The following is an 18,628-nucleotide window of genomic DNA, read 5'->3' as shown; positions in this document are numbered from 1 at the left end:
AATAATACAACACAAAGGACACCCTCCCAGGGCAAGAGACAGGAGAAGGGAGAGTGGCTCTGAGGGCAGGTGGGGCAGCTGAGGGGCTTGCTCTTGGAATTTGAGAAGCATGGCATCCATTTTCCATATTCATTCACCCCAAACACATGCTGTGGCTCCCTCTTCCTACAGAATGAGACCTATGATCTGAGCCTGGCATTCAAGGCTCTTCGCACCCAGACTCCAACATCCCTCCCTCCCTCCTGGGAGAGATACAGGTGCTTCACGGGATCTACTTGCACAACAACTCTGGGTACAATGAGCCTCATTATCCTCGACATTTTATAAAAAGATGGAGCTTGCACCGGATGACTCAGCTGGCAAGCAATGGAGCTGGAATGTGAACCCAGCTCCACTGATGCTGAAGCTGACGCTTACCCACGCTGCCATGCAGCCTCCTCACCGAGGGATAAATGCCCAGACCACAGGGCTGTGTTCATTCCACCCCTGCCTGCCTCACAGAAAGGGTCTCAGTGGAGAAGGGGAGGGAGGAGAAAGGAACATGGACGGTGAGCATAACCTGTGCTGGCTTCTAGGTCCTCATTCCACTCTTATAACCACCCTCCAGGGAAGGAATTATCCTCCCTGTTTAGAGTTGAGACATCTTAATATCAGAAAGGTTAAGGAACTTTACCGTGGTCAGAAAGCAGAGCTGGGCCTTGACCTTGAAACCAGCTGCCTGTTCCGGGCAGAGCTGGCCCTCTGCAGAGCCTCAGCCCCTTGTCTCCACTCCAGCCCAATGCTCACTCCCTCTTTGAGCCCCTGAAATTTCCTCTGCTAATCAGAACTATGGAGCTAGGACCATCCACAGAAGGCCCCAGTTAGAATGAGAATATGTCACTCGAGAGAAAAAGCGTAGTGGGTCAGTGTCATAAGGCCACGCTTAGAGTTGTCAAAATTGTGTGTGTGCGCGTGTGTGATGTGAAGGGCCCAGGTGCTCAAATACCACCACTATAGACCAAGCCCTTTGTCTCTATCTGCTGAATAAGGCAGAGTGCTAAAATAATGTGACACAAGAGGGTTATATTTCCTGGAAAAGTGAGGATGGAGGTCCGGAATCAGGGAGGGCAGACTGGATGGGTCATTTTGGAGACCTCCCTCATGGGTGTCCTAGAAGGCAACACAAGAGATGCAGCATGGTGTGACGGGAAGAAGATTCTAGAGATGTGGGTTTTAGCTCAGAGTGGTCCACTGCGTCGCTGTGTGTCTCCACACAAGCTATTTGCCCTGCTTTTGCCAACTTCCCCTTCCTCTCTGTTCCAAGACCCTGCGACCTGACAGAAAGACCTCTTTACCTTTTGCTAATTGCTGAGATGCCAGAGAGAGAATCCCCATTCTAGCCGGGGCAGAATCTTGAGGGTTGCAGGGACATTGCTGGGAAGAGACCCATGAGAACCCCTCCATCGGGGTCCTGCATCCCACGCCCACAATGGGCCTGCTCAGACGTAGCCTGTCTGCCTATAGCTGTGTCTCCCACCAGCACAGTTAACTTGCCACCGTTCCTGGGAAGTGACAGCAACTTAAAGCAAAGCAATTAGGATGAAAAAGAGGCCCAGCTGCTTGGGGCCAAAGGAAAATAAACAGACCAGCCCAGTGTGTATTCCACTGCCAAGAGGAGCAATTCTTCACGGGATGATTAGCACTTCAGTTCCCGTCGCCTCCCCTCCACGAGCCTCGGTGCTGCTGCCGTTTTCGGATCCCACTCTTCCCACGGTGTGCTGTGCACCCCACAGCGCATCACCTCATCATGAAGGTCTCCCCTGGTCACCAGCCCACGCTACCCTCTGCCAGAAATGATACCCCTCTCCTCTGAAATCTGACAGCCTCTCTCTATGGGTTTTCCCTTTGATTGATTGATCATGTGATAGATTCATTTATTTTTTTGATATCCATTGAGTACCATTCATTCATTCAATATCAATATTTATTAAGCCCCTACTATGTTCTATTCACTGTCCTGGTGATACAGCAGTGAACACGAATCTCTGTCCTCATGGAGCTCAACTTCAGTAGATGAAATCGGGATGAAATGGGACAGGGGATCTGGAACGGACTTGGCTCTCACTCAAGAGAGATGAGACACACCCAAGGGTCTAAGCAGAGAAGCAACAGTTTATGGCTGGTGGGTCATCAGGACAGCTCTGCCCATGTGAGCACACTGGAGTGGCCAGCAGGGAAGCAGGCCCTGGATGGAGTGTGGGAAGGGCTGGTGTGTCCTCCTGCCTCTGTCAGGCAGGCTATGTAAGCAAACCAGAAAAATTCCCAGGGAGAGGAACGCCTGGGGTGCAGGGCATCCAGAGTCAGGGTCAAGGAGAAAGTTTACAGAAGATTGGAGAGAGCTCCAGATAATGGGGCTGCAGGGCTCTCGTGGAGGTTCAGGGAAATGCACCTTACTGCATTAAGCTCTGTGTGTGTGTGTGTGTGTGTGTGTGTGTAGATCGTGGAGGTTCAGGGAAATGCACCTTACTGCATTAAGCTGTGTGTGTGTGTGTGTGTGTGTGTGTGTGTGTAGATCGTGGAGGTTCAGGGAAATGCACCTTACTGCATTAAGCTCTGTGTGTGTGTGTGTGTGTGTGTGTGTGTGTGTGTAGATCTCTCTGGAAGGACTAACTTCTTAGAGTGTCCCTCTGGGCAGGCACAGAGAGATTTCAGACTCAGCCTTCTGGGCTCAGTAACCCCTCATATCTCTGTAACTTGCCTTCCTGAACCTGGCCTGCTCCCCCGACACCTACACACAGTCTGGATGCCAGGGCATGAGAGGTTGAGAATCCCAAATCCTGGTTACAGGTCCTTGCTCTTCCACTTTACTGACTGTGTGACTTTGTGTGAAAGCCGAAGTTCTTTCAGGATCCCCATTTCCTCCCAGACTTCTGCTTTCTGCAAACCAGACAGGGTAACCATCTTTGCTAAGGGCGGCAGGCTGTAGGAAGAAATGATGGAGCCTGTCTGTGAGGCCAGAAGAGGAGGTGGGCTGGGTTATTAAAACCCCCCCACACTGAGGGAGTATCTGTCAATGTGTCAATGCCCCCCCCCCCCACACCCTGGGTCTTCATCAGTCATTAACACCCTTTTGTTAATTAATTAATTAACACTCTTTCGAAGGGAGCCATTTACTTCCCAGCTAGATCCTAAGGCAAGAGAACCCAGGACAGTTAATTTTCTTATCTCAGGAGTTAGAGAGAAAGGGCTGAGTCCAGGGGGGCAGATGAACCCCCAGAGAAGAGGTGCAGCGAGAAGGGTAACAGGGAGGGGAGTGTTATTGAGACTGGCAGAACCCCTCTGTCCATCCCAGTATGTCAGCAGAACAGGGAGGGGACGCAGCAATAGAAGACAGCACATGGCCCTGGGTTCAAAGCCAGGATCTGCTACTTCCTACTCAGGCCTCTTCTAGTCACTGTGACCTTTAGGTGTTTTTTTGTTTTTTTGTTTTTTTTTTTAACTTTATCTTTAAGAAGGGAGTGTGGATGTTGCCCAGCTGCCTACCACTTAAAATTCTTGCAAAGCTTAAATAAGTCTACTGTGGGAAAACTCTCTGTGAATACTGTGTTATTATTACACACAAAAGGCATCTCAGTAAGGGCTGCTCTGGACCAAAGGACAACTGAACCCTGGAGCCAGCAGGCCGGTCTGGGCTGGTTCGTGTGGTCAGCTGCAGAAGCTGATGAAGGTCTGCGGGCTGAGAGAGCCGAGGAGCTGGTGGGTCTGGAGACCGGAAGTGTGTTCAGCACCGGTCAGGAGGAGTGAGCAAGGAGGAGAGTGTTCTGCGCTTTAAGAAAAATTATCCATAACTTGGAAATAGGCAAAAGGAGGACTGTGTGTCCTTTCAGTGTCACTCTGGGGCAGGGTTGAAGCACTCAGAGTTATTTAATTCTCCCCGGGTTGGGAAGATCCTCTGGAGGAGGGCGTGGTAACCCACTCCAGTATTCTTGCCCGGAGAATCCCAAGGACAGAGGAGCCTGGTAGGCAATGTATGGTCCATAGGGTTGCAAAGAGTCGGACATGACTGAAGTGACTTGGCAAGGGACTGTACCTTTGTTCTACAATTTACTATTTTTAAAAACTATTTATTTGGCTGCATCAGGTCTTAGTTGTGTCACATGGGATTTTTCGTTGCAGTGCAGGTTTAGTTGCTCTGCAGCATGTGGGACCCAAGTTCCCTGACCAGGGATCAAACCTGTGTCCCCAGCACTGCAAGGCAGATTCTTAACCACTGGGCCACCGGGAAAGTCCCAACAATTTACTATTGATCAGGGTCCTGACTTTGTAGAGTTATATGCTAACTTGTAGCTGCGTATACAAGTATGTACGTGCATGTACGTGAATATGAAAAGGAATTTAGCCCAGTAGAGAATCACAAAATTTATGGTATTATTCTCTATATTAACCAGCTTCACCTCTACCTTAGCAAACTTATTTTGGTGTATCTTTTCCAACAAAATATACAGACTTCTTGTCTCTCAAATGGACCACTGAACCAGTCTTACTATTTTTTTGGTTCCCTTATTAATGAGTTAGATAAATCTTTGACATGTGATTAAAATTACACTTTGATAGAACAAAAGAGTGAGGGGCTCTGTGGCATGGGCCAGGCACTTGGTCACTGAACCTCATATATCTCATCAGTTGGGAGAAGGTACCCAACTCTCAGGCTGAGGCAGGGCTAGAGTGGGAAGACAGATGAGAAAGTACTCTGCACATCATTCACAGGATGTACAAATCAGGATTTATTATTGTGACTCATCAGATTAGGTTAATCCAGGCCTGAAAGGTCCCAGGCTTCTAGGTCGGCATTCTCCAGGGTTTGGGACATAGTTCAGGGGAAAGGCAGCAAGGGGCAGCCCAGACACGAGGCTCCATGCCCAGGAGGTGCCCGGCTGATGCCGTACTCGCCATTTGTGATGAGGCCAGGATCTCCCACAGGCCTTTCATCTTGGAGGATGGAGACCATTTAGGACCACTCAAAGAAGTCTGCCCAGGGGCATGGAGCAGCCGGACGACTGAGCTGGGCATCTGACCAGAGACCAGGGTAGGGGTATGCTAAAGGAGAGATAAGAGTCCTAACACCAGAGGTCAGCACCAGGCCCCTAACTAGTGGTAGCTACAGCCTGGGGTCTTTTAGGACCTCATGTTTCTCTTTCTTTTAAAAAATTTTTTAATTGAAGTATTTACAATATTGTGTTAATTTCTGGTGTACAGCAAAGTGACTCATATATATCTGTCTGTATATACATATATTTTTTCTTATTCTTTTCCATTATGGTTTATCACAGGATATTGAATATAATTCTCTGTGCTAGACATAAGTAGGACCTTGTTGCTTAGCCATTTTGTATATAATAGTTTGTATCTACTAAACCCAGACTTTCAATCCTTCCCTCATATATATCTGTCTGTATATACATATATTTTTTCTTATTCTTTTCCATTATGGTTTATCACAGGATATTGAATATAATTCTCTGTGCTAGACATAAGTAGGACCTTGTTGCTTAGCCATTTTGTATATAATAGTTTGTATCTACTAAACCCAGACTTTCAATCCTTCCCTCCCAAGCCCTCCTCTTCCGTGGCAACCCCAAGCCTGTTCTCTATGTCTGTGAGCCTGCTTCTGTTTCATAGATAGGTTCATTTGTAGGATCTCATCATTTTATTCTGCAGCTAGGAAAGTGTCCCAGCTCAGCTGACAGCACAATAAGATCTCTGTTCTTGCTATCTGCATGTGTGCACAGTTGCACGAATGTGCACATACACACATGGACAATGATGTCAGCCAGGGGTCCAATGAGCAATGCAGGCAGTCAAGGTTGGGAACAGCCAACCCTTCACGGAGGAGGTAGGTACGGAGGAGCGAAAGGCATTCCAGGTCCAGGGAATGGCAGCAATGGAGGCTGTTTGTTTAGTTACTAAGTCCTATCTGACTCTCTGCAACCCTATAGACTGTAGCTCACCAGGCTCCTCTGTCCATGGGATTTCCCAGGCAAGAATACTGGAGTGGGTTGCCATTTCCTTCTCCAGGGGATCTTCCCGACCCAGGGATCAAACCCATGTGTCCTGCATTGGCAGGCAGATTCTTTACCAGCAGAGCCACCATCAGACCTGCTCTAAATTGGTCTCATACTTTGAGTAACCTGAAGTCATGAAAATTAACAGTCCACTGCCCCTGGGGTGATGACAAAAAAGGCAGTGGGTAAGAGACTTCTGACTGGGTTCTCCCCTGTGGGCCCACATCCCATTAAATGGTGTGAGGATCTCTTTCTCCCTCACAGGTCTCACTCCAGGGGCAGCTCAGTTTCCCTCTCCACAGGCCAGGCCAGCCTCGATGCCTCCCCAGAGGCCTCCATCTATAGCTGCTCTGCCTCAAAGGCAGGGCTCACAGACTCTTCCCATCTGCCCAACTTTCCCTGTCTCTCCTCTTCTGAATCTCCCCCTTTAGCAGCTAATTATCCTGTCCGTCTTAGTACAGTTTGTTTACTATCCTCCTGCCTGGAATAACATATTTTCCCTCTCCCTATTTTCCCTTTGTCCTGATTTCTTCAGTACTTTGTTTTATTATATTGCAGGGTTTGTTTCTTGTTTGTTTTTGTAAGTTGCCTTCAGCCCTCTGTGGATCAAGACAAGTGCATGTAAACCCTCTGTTGTCCTGGGCTAGACTCTAAGCTTTTGAACCCCTGTCTGGTAACTACAGTCACATTAGGCCCAGTGCCGTGGTGAGCACACAGTAGGTGCCTAATTCTTACTTGACTGGCAGTTTCATGAACATCACTTAACCCACTCCCAGCCGGTCCTCAATTACTGGCCCTTTTACACACAAGCCTGGATTCTTGAAATCCTCTCCCCCATCCCTTCCACTGACATTGTGACCCACCAGCTCTCAAGAGAGCCCAAGTAATTTGAGGGTTGAGATCCCCAGTCTACGCTTCCTGAGATTCTTGGATACCTTCACACAACCAGAAGTCACAAGACCCTGGACATCTCAACCAGGGCCTGAAGTTCCCGGCCGCTCCTAAGGTCAGTCTCATAGACTCAGCCATAGCTCACAGAAGACTCTGGGAATCTAAGTCCAAAAGTCCAGCCCAAGGATCACAGTTCTGGTGTTGTCGAGGCCACAGGCCCCCGGGCACCGGGAGGCAGCCTCAGGAGAAAGGTCTGCAAGGAACCGGGCCGTGGGAAGCCGGCCTTCTCCCTAAGCAGCCGCCAGGAGCCGCCCTCGATGGCATAGAGCAGGGTGAACACGCGGTTGACCGTATAGACGGTGTCGCCGCGCACCACGGCAGTGAAGAGCGCGCCTTTGCTGTTGACGAACTGACCGGGCAGCGCTGTCCACTGGCCCGTGGCTAGGTTGAGGCAGTCGATGGCGCAGTGCAGGAAGTCATCCTTAGGTCCGTTACGCACCACGTAGAGGCTGTCGCGGTGGGCCACCATGCAGTGGCCATAGCTCTGCGGGCGCCGCAGCTCGGCCACGGGCAGCCACTCATCAGCCCGCACAGTGTACTCCACTACGGCCGTCGTGTCTGCCGGCTGCCACAGACACACGAAGAGGCGGCCGCGGGCGTGTGCGCAGGGTACCCCGGCAGCTGGCTGCGGCAAGTCGGCCATGAAGCTCCAGCAGCCCGAGGCCGGGTCGTAGCGCTCCACCGAGCTCATGGCTGTCCTCTGGAACTCACCCCCGATGGCATAGAGGTGGCCCTCGAAGCCGGCCAGTGCTGTGTCGTAGCGCGGCTGGTGGGGGCTGGGGAACTCGCGCCACGTTCCGCCGTCGGGGTCGTAGCAGAAGCCCAGGTCCACCACCTCCTTGTTGGGGCCCCGCACACCCCCCACAATGTACAGCTTGTTGCCCAGCGTGGCCACGCCGGCCAGGAGCGTGCTGGCCTCCAGGGGCAGCGCGGCCAGCGTGCGCCAGGTGTCCTCCTCCTCATCCAGGTAACACATGGTGCGCGAAGGGTCCTCCAGGAAGCCGGGCGCCGGCGCATGTGTGCTCACGGCCACGTAGCTGCTGGGCCGCAGCGCCGCCACGTAGGTGCGGGCCTCGGGCAGCGCCAGCTCGGCCGCCAGCTCGTGGGCGCCGTCGCGGATGAAGAGCGCGGCGCTGTGGAAGACGTCGTGCAGGCCGAAGGCTGCGGCCGCGTCGCAAAGCAGCGCGCAGTTCTCCGACGTGAGGCTGTGCTCTAGGAAGCGCGCCAGCGCCGGCGCCTGCAGGAAGGCGGCGCACTCCACCGCCTGCAGCAGCTCGTCGGCAGCCGCCAGCGCTGGACGCTCACCGCGCAGCACCCGCAGCGTGGTGCGGAAGCCGTCGGGGCTCAGCGCGCCCAGGTGCACCTCGGCGGCGCGCGCCTCCCGCATGCCCGAGCGGAAGAGGCCGCTGAAGAAGCCGCAGTGCTCCACTAGCAGGGCCCGGTCTGCCTGGAAGAGTTGGCTGCCCACCCACACTTGCACCGGGGTCTCTGGGCCCTGCGGCATGGCGGGCTCGAGGGGCAGAGGCCGCCTCTGGGGGCCTGAACGCAGCGGCCACCCACACTGGGGCTCCCCCGCAGCGACAGAAACTTCCCTCGGGGGATATAAATATCTCCCTGGCTAAAGATAGTAGGGCTCATGTGATGTGGTGGCCAGCGGGCTGGATGGCCGAGGGCCCGGAGGGCATCTGGACACCTGCCGGGTCACTCACTTCCGTGTGATAAATAATAATAATAATAGTGACCATATAGTGGGCACCTACGGGCCTTAGGGTACCGTGAGGACAGTTTACAAAGATATCCCATTTAACCTGCACTAAATCAGCTGTAACCCCTTGTGCAGATACCTTAACTCTGACCCTCTGCTTCCTCAAAATGGGGCCAATAATTAACACCTATTGCACGGTATTTGGACAATATATAAAGTGTTCAGAATGAAGGTTGGAGAATTTATATGGCTTTTCAAGGTCATTCAGCTGGGAAAATGCAAGGACGAGGTTAATACCTGGCTCATGCCTTGGTTGGTGGGGCAGGGGTACTCGGGCACCAGAGGGACAGACAGAGGTAAAGTCTGTCCAGGACCAGGCTGGAGTCCAGGGCAGATTTTCCTTTGCCTTGGGCCTCTGCCCCTGAATCTGGCTAGTCCAGTTTCTCTTTGAACCATGATTTCCTGCTCTGTAAAATGGGTGGGTAACAGGAGAACGTTCAGTAAGTCCCTTGAGTGTGGAAGTAGTCTCTGACTCGGGATGGGAATGGGAAGCTGATATCTAGTCCCCACTTGGTACTCTCTACTCATCCATTGCTGGATAGCTCAGATCTTGGGGAAAAGTGGTGCTGCTAAGGGGACTCTATGCCTGTGGATGGGAAGGAGACAGGCTTCTCCTGTTTAAATGAAGCCTTAAACTGCACTGCAGGCCTTTTTGTGAGCACTTTAATTTCTATAATCCTTACAACAATCTGATGAGCAGATACTGTTATTTTCTCTCAGTTGATAGATGTTATCCATTTATTGCTTATAGCATGCATGAGTCAAATATTATTAAACTCATAGATGAGACAGAGTCATCAAGAGGTTTGCTCACCTGGCCGAGGTGACATGGCCAGAGAGCAGCACAGCCAGGACTGGAGGGCAGCCAGTCTGATCCCAGAGCCTACATCCCTGACCGTTGTGCTCTCTTTCCTCTCTGTGCTACAAATGCTGGGCAGTCGCTTTGTGCCAGGAGGTGATAGTTGGAAGGAATTTCTGTCTCCTATGATTCAACCCCTTCATTTACAGTGTGAAAGTGAAAGTGTTTGTTGCTGAGTGGTGTCTGGCCCTTTGCAACAGCCTGGACTATAGCCCACCAAGCTCCTCTGTTCTTGAAATTCTCCAGGCAAGAATACTGGAATGGGTTGCCATTTCCTTCTGAAAGGGATCTTCCTGACCCAGGGATCCAACCCGGGTCTCCTACATTGCAGGCAGATTCTTTACCACCCGAGCCACCAGGGAAACCTCAGAAAGGGAATTGCCCAGAGTTGTGTAGCTGGTAGCAGAGAGCCCCAGGCCTCCTGCTATCCATCTTACCTGGAACTTTCCTGGATTACCAGCTAAGACTCTGGGTTCTAAAATGTCAGCCGGAGGGAGCTTAGTGGTTAACTTCTCTGCTACTTTGTGCTACAAGTGGGTTAACTGAGGCCCAGCCCTGTGTAGGATGTATCTTCCCCTCAGGAGATTTTCAGCTGCAGGTCTTCAGGAGGATGGAGTGGCTCAGCGGCTCACAGTGATAAAGCTATACTTGGGAGGGGAGCTGGGGAGCTTCCCTCCCCCCAAGACACATGCATGCATAGATCCTCACGTATCAATCTGTAGATCCAGCACGAGTGTGCCTTTCTTGCCAGGGAACTCTCAGTCCAGTTCACCCCATCAAAGCAGGGCCGGGGTGTGGGGAACACTTGTGTGAGCCTGGGAAGCCTGAAGCCTGGAGGCAGCAGCCAGAAATAGCCAAGACTCTCTGCCCCAGAGACCTGACAGGAAGAGGAGGAGGAGATAGAAGGGGTGGGCCAGAGTCCCCATGGATACTGTACCAGGCCCTCTGTCAGCTTTTGTCCTTCCCTGCGGCTAGATGTTGGCTATAGGCGTGACAGTCCCCCTCTTGAAGGAAAGCGGGCTCTGCAGTGCCCAGGCCTAACTCTGACCTCGCTGGTGGCCTCAAGGACAGGAAGAATGTCTCTGTTCCCATTTCATGGATGAGGAAAGGGAGGCCTGGAGATGGAATGGGCCTTTCCTTGGTTATGATTGAAGATGTGGGATGGTTGGAACCCCGTCTGCTTGACTCCAGGCCCCCGCCCGACTGCCCCTCCTCACCTGCATTAGCCTTGTCTTTGGGAAGGGTAACAGCTGCCCCCTGCCAGGCTCAAACAAAGGGGCGGGTAGGGAAGGGGCTGAGCCCCAGGGGGCCACAGTTCCCTCCCCAAAAGCTGATTCCTGGCACCTAGTAACTGGCAGACAGGCAGAACCCCTGCTTGCACCTCTCCTGAGAGCACAAGCCCCTCCAGGCTGAAGTTTGCCCCCAAGCCTTGTTTGTCCACAAGTCCAGCCCTGGTTCAGTGAGTTGGGCACTAGCGCACACACCCAACTCCCACCCTTACAGCCAGGAGGGGAAGTGAGGAGGAGGTCAGCCAAGGTGGGGGGTCTTGATTCTGAGACTAGATCCAGGCTCTGCACTCTGGCTCTGCGCCCAAGGGCCCAGTGGGGTGATTTCTGCAGCTGGTGAGAGTTTCCTCCACCCGGACAAATGTCCCTCTGGGACTTGGAGAGGACAAGGAGCTGTCATGGCTGTGGACAGCCCACGGAATTCCCAGGCCCTGCGCGACCCCACACCAGCCTCCCTCTCTACTTTGTGAGGTTGGGGATGGGAGCAGGCAATGGGGCTCTGTGTCAGACTCTGAGTTTTTCCAGAGCGCACCCTGCCTCGTTCATCTCTTTCTCTGCAGTGACCGGGCCCTAACCTGAGGAGGAGTCCCCAGGCTGGTGGAGGAGACACAACCCCTGACCCAGGAGACCCTGCAGGCTGGTGGAGGACTGGGCTCAGCTCCTCCTGTGCTGGGCAGTTCCCTTTTATCCTCCGCCGTAAATGAAGGGGTTGAACCCTATGAGACTGAAGTCGTTTCCAATTGTGACCTCATGGCCTTCCTGCCTGATGAGTGACTCCTGGCCTTTGCCACCCATAGTGATGTTTCTGCACACAGGGTGGTGATGGGCTTGCCTGTACCTGAAGAAGCTCACTGTACTAGGAGTCAGGATTCCTGCTGGGTTTTGATGCGGGTATTATCTCTGACTTGCAAAAGCTACCCAAGTTGTCCAGGCCTCGGTTCTTTGAGAAGTGGAGCTTGTATCTGACTTCTAAGGTTTTGTTCAGTTTTCACATCTGACTTTATAATTGAAAAATCACAGAAGAGGTTATCATATTGTACCTCCAGGGAGTGCAGTGACATCTCAAAGGGACCCAAAAATGTTAGCTTTATATGTGGAATGGCTTCTAGGGGTGGGGTGGGTGGCAAGACCCAGTCCTACCTGTCCAGACCTGTCTAGATGGGACTCACCCACTCTGGAGATACCTATTGAGCATCTCTCGAGCCCATTGCTAGGTGAGGAGCCACATCCTCTGCATTTTGAGTGCCTGAGGGCCCCTTATAAAAGCCTCAAAGGTGGGGAGGTGGTGATAAGGAGGGGTGGGATACTGGTTCTAGTAGAATCACCTCTCTCTTGACCTAAAGTGCCCAAACTTCTGGTCATTAAACAGTTTTGACTTCTTGGTAGTTGGGTAAGAAGTGTGAGCTATTTGTGTCTGGGTGAGTTCAGGAAACTATCATTTGCTGTTTGGGGCTATGGGCCAAGCTCTGGGTGGAACATTCTCATGTTATCTCATCTAATACTTAATATTATCCCTATTTTAAAGATGAAGTGTCTCTGTAACTCTTCCACGATGAAATGGGTGTGATAACCATCTCCTGGGATGATAATAAGGAACAGATGGATAAAAGCAGAAAGTGTATTGTGAATAATTATAGGAGATTATTAACATATTGGTTTAGTCTAATAGATATTTAATTATATTACAGTTCTGGGAATTCTGAATGAGTTTTGGGGTCTTTGAAAAATAGACCAAGAAGGCCATCTGAAAATCAATGATGATTTCTCATTGATAGGAATTCCAAACGTGTATTTCAAATCCTTTAACTAAAAGAGTCCTTTTAGTTAACATTGTTCATAGATTTTTACAAAATCCCCAAGATAGGTTAATAATTTGGTGATGGTATTTGCATCACAAATAGTGGCTATTCCTATTCAATAAATTCTACCCTCCAGGGAATGACATAGGTGGAAAATGTTCAGATTTTTATATTTCAACCTGATAGGTCTGATCCAGTACTTCATATTTCCTGTGTCAAATTTCCATAATTATTTGACTGTATTTTTGGTTGTTTTGTTGTTTTGTTTTGGCCACGAGATGTCACACTCTAGTTCCTCAATCAGGGATCGAACGTGTGCCTCCAGCAGTGGCAGTGCAGAGTCTTAACCACTGGACCACCAGGGAAGTCCCTTGACTGTATTTCTGGATAGATTTTGGAACTGCTGGTAGTGTTTGAGAATATAGTGATGTGTGAGAAAAAGCATGCAAGAGTAATATTCTTAAAAAAAAGATGATGAACTGAGGCCCAGCTTATTCCATGGTTTGACAGTAAATGATGATTCCAAGGGCCTTTCTGGTCCAAGTGGGCACTTCTGGGTGCTGGACAAGCAGCCCACAGATGAAGAGGCTGAGGATGGAGAATGGGAGTGGTTGCAGCTGTGAGGTGGGCAACTGTTTTCCTCCTAAACCTCATAGGAGGGGCAGACTTTGAGCACTTAGCAGTCATAGCTAAGGGCCTGAGCAACCAGCTGGCAACCAGTTCAAATAATCTCTGAACCAGAGGGGATTAAGGATCATCTCATCCCATCTTGCAAATCATTGTGGTATCTTCTTACAACAGCAGTCTCCAATATTTTTGGCACCAGGGACTGGTTTTGTGGAAGACAATTTTTTTTTCCACAGACCTGGGGGTGGAGATGGTTTCAGGATGATTAAAGTGTACTACATTTATTGTGCAGTTTATTTCTATTATGATTACCTCAGCTCCACCTCAGATCATCAGGCATTAGATCCCAGAGGTTGGGGACCCCTGCCTTGTAGCACCTTGAAATCTCACCCCCATGATTGCCTTCAGTGTCAGGAGGTTCATTTCCTCCAAAGACAGTAGTCCCTTCTAACTATGGACAGCTCAGGTGGTTAGAGTTCAGAAAATCACTGAGCTGGAACCTGCCACCTTGAAGCTCCCATCTACTAGTTGGTCTGAGTCTTAAAGATAAGGAAAGTAACTCCCCCAAAATCACTTAAGTAGAGAAGTCGCAGAGCCCAAGTTTGTTCCCTGTTGTGCCTCTGGGGGTCCACAGCTTGCCCTCTCTCCAGCAGTCCTCCCGTGAGACCGAGTCTCCCTATAGCCCTACCCAGAACAAGTCTGTCCTCCCAGGACTCGGGCCAGCCCAGGGATGTGGCCAGAACTTGCCTCCCACTTTTTCTCCTACAACTCAAAGGCCATTAGCTGTGTGAGCAATTCTGGCCTGTGGGTGTAATCTAAACAAATTCCTCCCAACACCTTAGAGTCTTAATAACACAGCTGCTTTACCATGATCTCCCAGAAACAATTAGGCTGAGTCACTATTCAAGTCCTGTCCTGGAAAATAATTTTCTCTCTTGGTTGAGAAGAAGTTATTACCATCAGGCTCTGATTCTAGTCCCTCCATCTGCTGACCTGGACTTTCCTGGTTTCTTTTGTGCGTAGGTGGGTAGATTAGCTGTGGGAGGATAGGGGGGTTGGGGTTTGGAGGGGGAAGGGTTGCAGCGAGAAGTCTCTTGAGACTGCCCACATCTTTCCCCTCTCTGGTCTGGGGTGTATTTCAAAAGAGAGATCCTACAGGGTTCTAGAAAGTACTTAGACCTGGAACCCAGGCTTGATTTTTGTCACTCTCCATTGGGCCTGAACCACTCATGAAAGTTTGAATTCATTTCCCCCTTCCTTTAGCATTATAGATAGGAATGTGTGTGTGTGTGTGTGTGTGAGAGAGAGAGAGAGAGAGAGAGAGAGAGAGTCACTTAAGTCATGTCTGACTCTTTGCAACCCTATGGACTGTAGCCCACCAGGCTCCTCGGTCCTTGAGATTCTCCAGGCAAGACTACTGGAATGGGTTGCTATGCACTCCTCCAGGGAATCTTTCCAACCCAGGGATCTCAACCTGCATCTCCTGAGACTCCGGCATTGATGGCGGATTCTTTACCATTAAGCTACCAGAGGAGCCCATAGATAGGGTCACCAAAGCCCAAAGAAGTGAGATGACTTGCCTAGGTCACCCATTTAGGATCTGGCACTAGATTTTAAATGTCCAGATTCCTCATGTTGGTCCTTTGCCCTTTCTCTAGCAGGTCCAGATTTTCCCCTGGGTTTCAAGGGCAATGACAGGTTCATCCATCAGTCCCAGAATCATAGGCAAGAAGGAGTGCCAAGTTTTAGAACAAATAAACGCCCCTTTTGCATGCTAGGCCACTCATAAACTCCCATCCGGGAGAAAACCGTAATCCCGGTTGGGTTAGGTTTCTTGAAGCTGGGCCCAGGTTGGCCATGACATCTTAGTAAGGATATCTTCCCCCGCCCCCTTCCCAGAAGCCAGGGTCCTTTATGGGTTCTGCAGTTCCCACATCGAAGGGGAGGGTAACGTGGTTGGGGAAGTTGGAGCGCCAAGGCTGAGGGGGCTTGTGATCCAGAGGAAGCACATGGCTTGAGTGGAACCCGGCAGGCTTCCCGGAGGAGGAGGCGGGGCCGATGGGTAAGACAAAGGGCGGGGAGGAGGGGGCGGTGTGGATCTTCTTGCTGATGGCAAGTGACTGAGCGGAGATTCAGACCAGGCTGGAAACATCCTTCCCCCCGCCCCGTCGGGTCTTGGGGGGCGCTGCGGGCGGTGACGGCTCCTAACCTTCGAGGCCCAGCTCAGCCGTGGGGTGCCGGCGGGCGGGGAGCAGCGTGAGCGCGCCCCGCAGGGGTCTCCTCGGCCCTTACAAGGAGTCGGCGGCGCTCGGGGCGGCCCCGCCCGCCGGCACCCCCCGCCCGGCCCCTCCTCCCCGCCGGGTCTGGCGGGGCCGCGGGAACGCCGCCCGCTGGGCGCCGGGCCCGGGAAGCGGACGCCGACGCCGCCGGGCCCGCGAGTGCCAGCCAGGGGGCCCGCCGCTCGCTCCCGAGGCCCCGACGGGCGGGCACGCTGCTCGGGGCCCTGAGGCGGGACCCGCGTCTCTCTCCGCAGCGTCGCCATGGCCTCGGTGTTCGGGAAGCCCCGCGCGGGCGGCGGGCCGCAGAGCGCGCCCCTCGAGGTCAACTTGGCCATCCTGGGGCGCCGCGGGGCGGGCAAGTCCGGTGAGTGGGGTGCGGGCGGAAAGGAAGGGAATCGGCGGGGACGGGAGACGCGGGGAGCGGTGGAGAGAAGCGGGAGCTCCGGGTGTGCGGGCTGGCTCCTTCCACGGTCTTTAGGGGCTTTCCGCGCCCAGGTGAGCTGGCTGAGACACCGTGATTGTCTTCCTTGCCTCAGTTTCTCGGCTCTCCCTCTTGCTTGGTTTTCAGCTCCACCGTGTCTCAGCTGTCTTGTGTTCCTGGCCGGTCTGTCCCTCTGTCTCCCCACTGACCGTGTCCTCCTTGCCCGTGATCCCAGCTGTCTCCTCTCTGTCCCCGGTCCTCTGCTGGCCTCCTCCGTGCCCTGTACCACCCTCCGTCTCCTCTTCTGGGCCAGGGACCTGTGAGGCCCTGATTCCCAGCCCCGTGCCCCTCTTAGCTTAGTCGCAGCCTTGCTGCTTCTTGATTTCAGTCAGGGGTGAAGGGGCCCCAGACCCCTGAAGGGAGGCGATAAAAGGCACTGACTTTGGGGATTTCCCAGGGGGAGAGTGGCCACTCCCCACTCCTCACCTCAGTTCCCTGGAATTCTGGAACAGAAGTGTAAATTCTTTTCAAATGTATTTGTTTCAAGCCAGACCCTTCTCTTGACTCTCTGGTAACACATTGGACTGTAATCTCAGGTGCCTCGGACTGAGCCTTGAGGAACAAAGCTCTTGGATTTCCACTCAGGCCATTTCTAGCAACACTGAACAGCCTCCATCACTTCTGGTAGCTCTCACCCAGCTGGTACTCAGGTGGTTGGGGTGTCACGTACGCAAAGATCCAGAAAAAGCGTTCACGGCCCTCTGCTACTCTCAGTTCCAGGCAGCTGAAGGTGGGAGGGCGGAGGGGGCTCCTCCACTGGCTGTTTTCCAGTTACAGCCATTAGTGAGTGGCCGTCATGGGCTCTGCTATGAGTTTCCTTCTTTGAGAGTCACTGGGGGTCTCCTTTCCAGTTTTGAAGCCAGCCCTCTGACTCAAAGGGGGTATTCTGAATCATACTGTCCTACAGAAAAGACCTCCCCTCGTCCCTTAGAAAATCAAACTGTTATCCGCAGCTCTGTCACTGGTACATTATCCAGTGACTACATGAATGAAGGAATTTAAATGTTAAAATATGTATTCCCTGGATAATTATTTTGCAAACTGACACTGTTAGGAATCCTGGGATAGAATTTTAAGGATTTTCTTTAAAATATTGTGCTACTTAAAAAAAATAAAATAAAATGAAAAAATAATAAAATATTGTGCTACTTTTTAAGAGTCCAGTATAGTAGTGGACTGGCCCTTGGCTTTACGTAGCTAAAGTTATGAATAAAATCAGTCTTGTGAATGCATTCCACCTGGAGACAACTTCCCTGGGTTTTATGTTCTGTGAAACTTGCATGATGAGTGTGGAGGCCTTAGAGGCAAGACTTGAGGACTAAGGACTAGAGTGTGTTTACTTGAGGGGTTCATACCCCTCCCAGAGATTACTCACTGATCAACTCAACTTGCACCCTCTCTTTGGCTTATAGCCAAGACTGGGATAAATGCCCCCATACTTCCGAATCTCTGTGTCTCATCTCTGAAGGGGATGTCTCTCTTCAGTTGCAGTCTCACTAGGCTGACCCTATGGTAACTGGTTGCATGGGTTCAGGCCCCTTAATTAGGGTCTTCATAAATACAAACACCCCTTAGGCTTGCCTCTCATTTCTTTTCTTGCTGCCTCCCCCGAAAAAAATGCAACTGGGAAGGACATGTTCCCCATATTTCTGGTTTCATCTGAGCCTCTCAAACCAGCTCCCCAGCCACATTCCCCCAGGGAGCAAAGGGGTTACAACACCTAGAAAAGTCTTCTCTAAAATGAGAGGAGCAGCCTCCAGTGTCCAGCAGCCAGACACAATGGGGATACTAAGCCAACTTCTTTCTACTTCTTGCAGCCCTGACCGTGAAGTTTCTGACGAGGAGGTTTATCAGTGAATACGACCCCAACTTGGGTAAGGACCCACCCACTGCTCCCCGTTCCTCTGGCTGTGTCCCATTGGACTCTCCCCTGCACACCCACGTACACTGTGGTAGGTCCAGGCCTGACCAGAACCACACTGGGGGCCAAGGGGAGGAGCCATCAGCATAACACAGGCCATGGGCAAAATATTTTAGGTTCCAGAAATGTACCATTCCACAGCACACCCCCAGATAGCCTGGGGGTTAGCCCAATTAAGAGAACTGAGTGAAGTTGATTTGCCCTAAAATATTAAGTATGATGAGACTTGAAAAAAACAAATCAAACATTGCAGATCATCCACATCCATTAAGTGTTATTCCTCCATATCGTCATTTAGTGTACTTTTCCAGAAAAGCTAGACAAGACATTTGGAAAATTCCCTAGTGATACTGGGTTCTGAACCAGTTTTTTAACCACACAAGAAAACTAGTCTTGTTTGGTGGCTCTCTCATGGTCTGTTGGGGAAAAGGATGCCCTGGTGTCAGTCAGAGCTGAGTTTGAATCCTGGCTCTGTCACTTGCTGGCTGTGCACCTTTGAAACAATCACCTAACCTCTGAACTTTTGTTTCCTTATCTTTAAAATGGGCATAAAAATAGCTATGCTCAACAGCTTAGAGAATTACTCAGAGAATTACTGTGAGGATTAAAGAAATAACAT

General features: G+C 51.4%; 2 protein-coding genes across 8 annotated transcripts in view; one reads left to right on the top strand and one right to left on the bottom strand.

Moving 5' to 3' along the window:
* Positions 1–5,472: 5,472 nt before the first annotated feature.
* KBTBD13 (kelch repeat and BTB domain containing 13) lies at positions 5,473–8,558 on the bottom strand. Its single transcript, XM_043470797.1, has one exon. It carries the CDS (start codon positions 8,494–8,496, stop codon positions 7,120–7,122), a length of 1,377 nt encoding a protein of 458 aa, XP_043326732.1. The 5' UTR covers positions 8,497–8,558; the 3' UTR covers positions 5,473–7,119.
* Positions 8,559–15,191: 6,633 nt separating this feature from the next.
* The window catches only part of RASL12 (RAS like family 12), a 28,575-nt gene continuing 25,138 nt past the window's right edge, over positions 15,192–18,628 (top strand). The window contains exons 1-2 of one of the 7 annotated variants that reach the window (XM_043470790.1): positions 15,192–15,390; positions 17,906–18,040. In XM_043470790.1, the coding sequence (XP_043326725.1) occupies positions 15,387–15,390; positions 17,906–18,040 (139 nt within the window). In that variant the 5' untranslated portion in view covers positions 15,192–15,386. Of the gene's footprint in view, positions 15,391–15,447; positions 15,972–17,905; positions 18,041–18,628 lie in introns of those variants that run through there. The other 6 variants (XM_043470792.1, XM_043470788.1, XM_043470789.1 and 3 more) reach the window with 6 other exon arrangements.

The sequence above is a fragment of the Cervus canadensis genome, chromosome 6 (genome assembly GCF_019320065.1).
Source record: "Cervus canadensis isolate Bull #8, Minnesota chromosome 6, ASM1932006v1, whole genome shotgun sequence".
NCBI lineage: Eukaryota > Metazoa > Chordata > Mammalia > Artiodactyla > Cervidae > Cervus > Cervus canadensis.
Note: the sequence above shows the minus strand (reverse complement) of the source record. Positions and strands in the feature narration are given on the sequence as shown.

What these genes read in the sequence shown, in the direction of transcription:
- KBTBD13 (XM_043470797.1), bottom strand. Translation starts at nt 8,496, where the DNA reads ATGCCGCAGGGCCCAGAGACCCCGGTGCAAGTGTGGGTGGGCAGCCAA.